Source organism: Molothrus aeneus, unplaced genomic scaffold (assembly GCF_037042795.1).
Source record: "Molothrus aeneus isolate 106 unplaced genomic scaffold, BPBGC_Maene_1.0 scaffold_30, whole genome shotgun sequence".
Taxonomy (NCBI): domain Eukaryota; kingdom Metazoa; phylum Chordata; class Aves; order Passeriformes; family Icteridae; genus Molothrus; species Molothrus aeneus.
This window is the reverse complement of record NW_027098964.1, coordinates 115,636-124,757: the sequence shown is the minus strand read 5'-3', so window position 1 is coordinate 124,757 and position 9,122 is coordinate 115,636. Positions and strand designations below refer to the sequence as shown.

General features: G+C 61.2%; 1 protein-coding gene across 1 annotated transcript; it reads left to right on the top strand.

Annotated features, from left to right (window-relative positions):
- Positions 1 to 2,354: 2,354 nt before the first annotated feature.
- Positions 2,355 to 8,711, top strand: WRAP53 (WD repeat containing antisense to TP53). Its single transcript, XM_066570584.1, has 11 exons — positions 2,355 to 2,397; positions 2,528 to 2,603; positions 2,702 to 2,800; positions 3,479 to 3,587; positions 4,094 to 4,182; positions 4,791 to 4,881; positions 5,395 to 5,527; positions 6,019 to 6,227; positions 6,496 to 6,599; positions 7,100 to 7,243; positions 7,937 to 8,711. The coding sequence occupies exons 1-11, from the start codon at positions 2,376 to 2,378 to the stop codon at positions 8,526 to 8,528; spliced, it is 1,668 nt and encodes a 555-aa protein (XP_066426681.1). The 5' UTR covers positions 2,355 to 2,375; the 3' UTR covers positions 8,529 to 8,711.
- The last annotated feature ends 411 nt before the right edge of the window (positions 8,712 to 9,122 follow it).

Sequence of the window (9,122 nt, the reverse complement as noted above, 5' to 3'; positions counted from 1 at the left end):
AAAAAAACCCCACATGGATACGGGGTCGGGGTTATTGTCACCCCCAAACCCCTCAGGCCATGGGGGTGACCCCAAAATTGATTTGGGGACGGGGTTGTTGTCACCCCCAAAACCCCACATGGATACGGGGACGGGGTTGTCACCTCCTGAACCCCCGAATTCTGATGGGGTCGGGGTTGTTGTCACCCCCAAACCCCACAGGCCGTGGGGGTGACCCCAAAACTTCCACAGGAACGGCGGCGTCACCCCCTCAGAGCCCCCCACTGAAATGGGGCTGGGGGCGGCACCCCCAAAAGCCAAAAACCCAGGACAGGTCATGGGGGTGACACCCGAATTTCCATGGGAACGGGGGTTGTCACCCCAAAAACCCCAATTCCCAATGGTGACGGGGTTGTCACCCCCAAATGGAAATGGGGCTGGGGCTGTCACCCCCAAACCCCAGTGGGGACAGGGCTGTTGTCACCCCCCAGGTCCCCACAGACTGCTGGGGTCACCCTGAAATTGGGGTGACACCAAAGGGTGGTGGTGGTGGTGGTGGTGAAATTTGGGGTCACCCCTGAAGTTGGAGGCACCCTCAAGTTTATGGGGGAATCCCTGAATTGAACTTTTGGGGAACCCCCCCAAAGTTCAGAGGGGGCAACCCCAAAACTGGGGGGGGGGATCCCTGAACTGGGGTGAAATCCCTAAATTGGGGTGAAACCCGAAAATTGAGGAGTTCATCCCTAAATTGGGGTGAAACCCTGAAATTGGGGGGTTGATCCCCAAGCCTTGAATTTGGGGTGACCCCCAAGTTGAGGGTGACCCCTCCCCCCCCCCAGTTTAGAGGTCACCCCCCCCCAGTTGGGGTGGGGGAGGGGCAGGCATGGGAGCCCCTCCCCGATTTTGGGGGGTCCGGTGGGGGGGGGGGTGGGGTTGTAATTTATGGGGTTCGTTAATGAGGGGGGAGGGGGGTGGGGGAGGGGGGGCTCATTGGTGGCGGTTTTGGGGGTTCAGGGGGGAGGGGGCGTCCTTTGCCCCTCTCCCACCCCCCTTTATTTTGCTGTTTTCACTTTTGGGGTTGTTGCGGGGGGGGGAGGAATTTTGGGGAATTTCTGATTTTGGAGGGAAGTTAATAAAAGTTTTACTGATTTTCATCTGCGACTGTTTTGGGGGGAGGGGGGACACCCCAAAACTCCTCATTTGTGGACACCTGGGCACACCTGGACACCTGTGGTGGCCCTGAGGAACTTGAGGGGGATGTGGAGGAACATCAAGGTGGGACGGCTGGGTCATGGAGGAACATCGTGGTGGCCATGGTTGGGTCGTGATGGCCATGATTGAGTCATGGTGATGATGGTTAGGTCATGGTCACCATGGTTGAGTCATGGCAGCCACAGTTGGGTCATGGTGGCCAAGGTTGGGTCTTAGTGGCCATGGTTGGGTCATGGTGGCCATTATCGGGTCATGGTGGCCATGGTTGGGTCGTGGTGGCCATGGTTGGGTTGTGGTGGCCAAGATTGGGTCATGGTGGCCATGGTTGGGTGGTGATGGCTGTTATGGGGTCATGGTGGCCATGGTTGGGTGGTGGTGGCCGTTACCGGGTCATGGTGGCCACGGTTGGGTTGTGGTGGCCAAGAGTGGGTCATGGTCACCATGGTTGGGTCATGGCGGCCATGGTTGGGTTGTGGCAGCCATGGTTGGGTGGTGGTGGCCATGGTTGGGTTGTGGTGGCCGTTACCGGGTCATGGTGGCCACGGTTGGGTTGTGGTGGCCAAGATTGGGTCATGGTGGCCATGGTTGGGTGGTGATGGCTGTTATGGGGTCATGGTGGCCATGGCTGGGTCCTGGTGGCCATGGTTGGGTGGTGGTGGCCAAGATTGGGTCATGGCGGCCATGGTTGGGTTGTGGCAGCCATGGTTGGGTGGTGGTGGCCATGGTTGGGTCATGGTGGCCATGTTGGGTGGTGGTGGCCAAGATTGGGTCATGGTCACCATGGTTGGGTCATGGCGGCCACAGGTCACCCCTTGGTTGCTCCCCACCAACTCCAGGACCCACTTTTGGGACTCCCCCAAACCATCAGGTGCCATTTTGGGGTGCCCTGTGTCCCTCTGATCCCCTGGGTCACATTTTGGGGTCCCCCAGACCCCCCCAAACCCTCAGGTACCATTTTGGGGTGTCCCAGATCCCTCTGGACCCTTTTGGGACCGTTTTTGGGGTCGCATTTCGGGGTCCCCAAATCGCGGGCGTCCCTTTTTGGCGGGAAAAGCGGAAGCCCCGCCCACATAGGGAGGAGCCAATCCAAATCGCGTCTCATTCCATATATGGAGCTGGAGGCGTGGCCTAAAGAGCGTGCCGCTGAGGGGCGTGGCCAGCGAGGGGCGTGGCCTCTCGCTGTCATGGCGGCGCCCATGGTGGACGGTGCGCGTTGAGGGGGGGGGGGGGGCGGGAGAATTTGGGGTTTTTTTGGGGGATTTTTGGGGGGATTTTGGGTTTTTTGAGGGGAAGTTGGGGATGGGGCGGGGCTCTGACCTCTCCCCTCCCCCCGCAGCCTCTCAGGGGGTCCCCGAACCCCCCGGGACCCCTCAGGACGCGGCCCCGCCGGAGCCCGAGGAGGAGGAGCTCGAGTGAGTTTGGGGGGATTTTTTGGGGGTCCCTGAGGGGTTTTGGGGGTCCCTGAGGGGTTTTGGGGGTCTCTGACCCCCCCAATTCCGGCTCTTCCCAGTTTCCCCCAGTACGAACTGGGCCGCCCCCCCCGCCCGGTTTGGGGGGCGCGGGAGGAATTCGCGAAGCGCCCCGAGAATTACCTGCGAGGCTGCAAATGGTGAGAGACCCCAAAATCCCCCCCCCCAAAATCACCCGGAAACCTCCCCAAATCACCTCAGAAATCAGCCCAGCAATTACCCCGAACCCTCCGCCGAAAATCAGCCCAACACTCCCCCAAAAACCTCCCTAAATCACACCAAAAACCACCCCAAAAACCTCCCTAAACCACCCCAAAAACGCTCCAAAATCACCTCAGAACCTCCCTAAAAATCACCGCAAACCCCCGCCAAAAATCACCCCAAAAAACCTCCCTATATCACACCAAAGCCCCCCCAAAAATCACCCCAAAACCTCCCCAAAAACGTCCCTAAATCACCCCAAAACTTCCCCAAAAATCACCCCAAAACTTCCCCAAAAATCACCCCAAAAGCCCTTCGGGAGGGTTGGGGTCCCCTGGGGGGTTGAAATCGGGGGGTCCCCAACACCTGGGGTTTGTTTTGGGGTTCATTGGGGGATCCCCAATACCTGAGGGGTCATTTTGGGGTCCATGGGGTGACAATGGGGGGTCCCCCACACCCGGGGCTATTTTGGGGTGACAATGGGGGGGTCCCCATACCCGGGGCTATTTTGGGGTGACAATCGGGGGGTCCCCCACACCCGGGGCTATTTTGGGGTGACAATGGGAGGGTTCCCATACCCGGGGCTATTTTGGGGTGACATTTGGGGGTCCCCCCAGGGCCCCCGACGGCTCCTGCGTCCTCACCTGCAGCAACGACAACGCCCTGAGGATCTTTGACCTCCCCCTCCCCCCGGGACCCCCCCCGGGGGCGCCCCTCCCCCAGCTGGTGGGTGGGGGAGGGGCTGGGGGGATTTGGGGGGGGTGGGGGGGGTCAATTTCTGGGAGTTTGGGGTCACTTTAGGGGGGTTTGGGGTCACTCTGGGGGGGTTTGGGGTAATTTTGGGGGTCTGGGGGTCACTGAGGAGAGTTTGGGGTGACTTGGGGGGGTTTGGGGTCACTTTGGGGGGGTTTGGGGTCACTCTGGGGGTCCTGGAGGGGATTTGGGGGCTCTGGGGGTCACTGAGGAGAGTTTGGGGTCACTTTGGGGGGGTTTGGGGTCAGTTTGGGGGTCTGGGGGTCACTTGGGGGGGTTTGGGGTCAGGATGGGGGGTCCTGGGGGGGATTTTGGGGGTCTGGGGGGTCACTGGGGGGTCATTGTGGATCTCCAGGGGTCACTCAGTGTCACTCAGGGTCACTGGGGTCACTCAGGGGTCACTGGGGTCACTCAGTGGTCACTCAGTGGTCACTGGGGTCACTCTGGTCACTCTTGGTCACTCTGGTCACTGGTGGCAGCTCCCGGCCGTGCAGGTGGCCGAAGGTGACACCATCTACGACTTCACCTGGTACCCCCTGATGGACTCCAGCGACCCCCCCAGCTGCCTGTGAGCACTGGGAGAGACTGGGACGTACTGGGAATGGACTGGGAGGGAACTGGAATATACTGGGATATACTGGGAATGGACTGGGAGGGAGTGGGAATGGACTGGGATGGAACTGGGAATGGACTGGGAGAGACTGGGAATGGACTGGGAGAGACTGGGAATGGACTGGGAGGGAACTGGGAATGGACTGGGAGGGACTGGGAGGGAACTGGGATATACTGGGAATGGACTGGGAGGGACTGGGAATAGACTGGGAGGGACTGGGAATGGACTGGGAGGGAACTGGGATATACTGGTCCGTACTGGGAGCACTGGGAGGGAACTGGGAAGGCGCTGGTTGTTACTGGGATGAACTGGGGGTGGTGTACGGGGAGCAGGGGCAGCTCCTGGGAGGTCGTTACTGGTCCAGACTGGTCTGCACTGGTCCGTACTGGTCTGTGCTGGTTTATACCACTCCATATGGGTCCATACCAGTTTATACTGGTCCATACCGGTCCGTACTGGTCTGTACTGGTGTATACTGGTTCGTACTGGTCCATACTGGTCCGTACAAGCGTGTACCGGTCCATGCCAGTCCATACTGGTTTATACTGGTCTGTACTGGGCAGGGTGGCCGCCAGCAGCCGGGACAGCCCCGTGCACCTCTGGGACGCCTTCGATGGGAGCCTGAGGGGCTCATTCCGTGCCCACAACCACCTGGTGGGCACTGGGATCAAACTGGGAGGGACTGGGATCAAACTGGGGGGTCTGGGATCAAACTGGGAGGGAACTGGGAGGGGACTGGGTTTGGGGACCCCTGGGATGTCCCTGGGTGGATTCTGGGGTCCCGGAGAAGCTTTTGGGGACCCCTGACCCCTTTAATGGGAGGAGTTTTGGGGTTTGGGGACCCCCCAGAGCTGTCCCATGTGGTTTTGGGGTCTCCCCATTCCCTGTAGGGTTTTTGGGGCCCCCCATCTGTCCCAGGAGGGTTTTGGGGTCTCCCCATTCCCTGTAGGGTTTTTGGGGCCCCCCATCTGTCCCAGGTGGGTTTTGGGGTCTCCCCATTCCCTGTAGGGTTTTTGGGGCCCCCCATCTCTCCCAGGAGGGTTTTGGGTCCCCCCCATCTGTCCCAGGTGGGTTTTGGGGTCTCCCCGTTCCCTGTAGGGTTTTTGGGGTCCCCCCCCCATCCCGGGTGGTTTTGGGGCGCCCTCAGGGACCCCGTGGTGTCCCCAGGACGAGCCCGTGGCCCCCCACTCCTTGGCCTTCGCCCCCGATGGCTCCCGGCTCCTGGGCGGCTTCGACGGCGCCGTCCGAGAGTTCCCGACCGAGCGCCCGGGCCGGGGCGGCCTCCAGAGGAGCCTGAGCCGTGAGGGGCGGGGCTTAAGGGGGGCGGGGCTTAAAAGGGGGCAGGGCTTAATGGGGTGGGGTCCGGGGGTGGGGTAAGGGGAGGTTCCCAGCCGGTATTCAGGGGTTAAAAGGGGTGGGGTGAGGCCAAAGGGGGCGTGGTCTAAAGGGGTGTGGTCAATGGGAGGGGCGGGGGTGGTGCAGGGGCAATTCCCACCCTGTATTGGGAGTTAAAATGGGAAAGTCAGGGGTTAAAAAGGGTGGGGTGTGGTCAAAATGGGCGTGGCCTAAAGGAAAAGAGGCGTGGCCTAAAGGGTGGGGTCTGGGAGTGGGTGGGGCCCTGGGGTGGGGCTTAACAGGGAGTGTCTGGCAAAATGTAAATGAGTGGAACATAAGGGGGCGTGGCTTTGATGGGCGTGGTCCCAAGGCGGAGAGTTTGGGTGGGTGGAGTCCAAGGGGGTGTGGCCTCACTGAAGGGGGCGTGGCCTAACATTTGTCTCCACCCCCTCCCAGAGGGCGGGCATGGCCAGCGAGGCCTGATTGGCTGCCTGGCCTTCAGCCCCAGCCAATCGCTGTTCGCCTGCGGCTCCTATGGGCGGAGCCTGGGGCTGTACCCGCTGGAAGGGGGCGGGGCCGTGGCGCTCTGGCCCCGCCTCCCGGCCGCGCCCACTCACCTGCGCTTCAGCCCCTGTGGGACTCACCTGTACGCGGGCGGGAGGAAGGTGGGCGTGGCCAAATGTGGGCGTGTCTTTTGGGTGGGTGGTGCCTGTGGGTTGTTATGAGGGTGTGGCCTCGTCGTGGGCGGGGCTTTGTAAATGCGGGTGTGGCCTCAGTGCGTGTTTTTGGGGGCGTGGTTTAGGCTCTGATTGACACCTCCCAGTGTAGTGGGTGGAGCTTTGTGGGCGTGGCTTATGCGATGGGAGGTGTTTTGATCATTGGGGGCGTGGCTTCATGCCTGATGGGCGTGTCCCGGCCTGGCCCCGCCCCCAGGACCGCCACATCCTCTGCTGGGACCTTCGTGTCCCCGAGCGTCCCCTCCTGGCGCTGCCGCGGCGCGTGGCCACCAACCAGCGCGTGACCTTTGACCTCGACCCGTGAGTGACCCCCCCCGAAAATTGGGGCACTCCTGGGGACACCTGGGGCACCCTTGGGGACACCTGGGGCACCTTTTTGGGGGATTTTTGGGGGGTCCTGGACACCTGGGGCACCTTTTGGGGGGATTTTTGGGCTCTTGGACACCTGGACCTTCTCCTTGAGGACGTTTAGGGTGGGTCCAGCACCCCTGAATCAGATTTTGGGTGGGGGCCCGAGGGGATTTTTGGACCCCCCCTCCCCATTTCCTGGGGGTTTTTAGGGTTGGGGGTCTCTGGGGGTTTTTAGGGTTGGGGGTCTCAGGGGGTTATTAAGGGTGGGGGTCTCTGGGGGTTTTTAGGGTGGGGGTCTCAGGGGGTTTTTAGGGTGGGGGTCTCTGGGGGTTTTTAGGGTTGGGGGTCTCAGGGGGTTTTTAGGGTGGGGGTCTCAGGGGGTTATTAAGGGTGGGGGTCTCTGGGGGTTTTTAGGGCAGGGGTCTCCCATTGTCCCCGGTGCCCCCCAGGTCGGGGCGGTTCCTGGTCGGGGGTGACACCGATGGCTTTGTCACCGTCTGGGACACGCTGGCCCCGCCCAGCCCGGGGGACCCCCCCGAGCTGCCCCCCCTGCTCCGCTTCCGCGCCCTCCGCGACTGCGTCAACGGCACCAGGTAACCCCAAAAACGGGGATTCCCCCCCAAAAATACAACACCTGGGGATTCCCCCCCAAAAAAACAACACCTGGGGATTCCCCCATAAAAACATTGGGGACCCCTCCCCAAAAATCGTTGGGACCCACCCTAATAAAATTTGGGGATCCCTCCAAAAAGTACCTTGGATCACCCCCCAAACGCCCAAATTACCGTCCCAAATCCCCCAAAATTTCCACCCCAAACTCTCCCAAAATTTCCACCCCAAACTCTCCCAATTCCTACCCCAAACTTTCACCCCAAGTCCCCCAATTTCCACCCCAAATGCCTCAAATTTCTTCCTCAAACTCACCCAAATTTCCACCCCAATCTCACCCCAATTCCTACCCCAAACTTCCACCCCAAATTCCCCAAATTTTCACCCAAATCCCCCAAATTTCCACATCAAAACTCCCCCAATTTCTACCCCCACCTTCCACCCCAAACTCCCCCAATTTTCACACCAAACTCCCTCAAATTTCCACCCCGAACCCCCCAAATTTCCTCCTCAAACTCCCCCACATTCCCACCCTAAACCTCCCCAAGTTTCCACACCAAATTTCTACCCGAAACTCCTCCAAATTTCCACCCCAAATCTCCCCAAGTTTCCACCCTAAGTCCCCCCAATTTCCACCCCAAACTCCCCAATTTTCACCCAAATTCCCCCATTCCCAGCCTGCACCCCGCGCTGCCGCTCCTGGCCACGGCCTCGGGCCAGCGCCTGTTCCCGGCGCCGTGGGACAGCGACGGTGACAGCGAGGGGACACAGGAGGGGCCGGCCCTGGGAGGGGACATCCGGCTGCAGCTCTGGTGGTGGGGACACGAGGACACCCCCGGGCACACCCCCGGGGACAGCGGGACCGGCCAGTGTCACCTCAGCGGGGACACCGAGTGTCACCTCAGCGGGGACACCGAGTGTCACATCCCCGGGGACACCGATTGCCACACCCCCGGGGACAGCGGGACCGGCCATTGTCACCTCCCCGGGGACACCGAGTGTCACATCCCTGGGGACACTGGGACTACAGATTGTCACGTTCCTGGGGACACCAGAACTGGTGATTGTCACCTCCCTGGGGACACTGGGATTGGAGATTGTCACCTCTCTGGGGACACCGAGTGTCACCTGTCTGGGGACACTGGGACTGCAGATTGTCACCTCCCCGGGAACACCGATTGTCACCTCCCTGGGGACACTGGGACTGGCCGTTGTCACTTCTCTGAGGACATTGGGACTGGAGATTGTCACCTCCCTGGGGGACACTGAGTGTCACCTCCCTGGGGACAGTGGCTGTCACCTTTGAGGACCAGAACTGTCACCCCTGGGGACCCTGGAGGGTCACAGCCCCTGTGGGGACCCCGAATGTCACCCAGTGTCACCCAGTGTCACCCTTGGGGACCCCAGATGTCCCCCCCAGGCCTCGGTTGTACTAAAGCCGTTGTGACTGTCGCCCTCTGTCACCCCCCGTGGGCTGTCACAGGTGGGGGCGTGGCCAGACCTGCCCCACCCCCACACCCCAACACCCCCCCCGGGTGCCCCAAAATCGTCCCCAGCCCCTCCGTGGTCCCCACCCTGCAATTCTGGCGTTGCCCCTTTAAGAGCCCCCCCCCCCAAAAGGGGCGGGGCCTGTTCCTAAGCAGCTTTATCATCACCATGGCAACGGTGGGGGGGGGGGGTTGTGATGTCGCCATGGAAATCTGTGTGGCGCTGCTGGCCACGCCCCCGCCTTGAGGCCACGCCCATCCCCGTGGCCACACCCACACAGTGGTCAGATCTGTGGGTGTGGCCATGTTAACTTTTGGTCACGCCCCTTCCAAAAGACCACGCCCCATTTTAAGTGCCCGTACATGCTAATTGCAC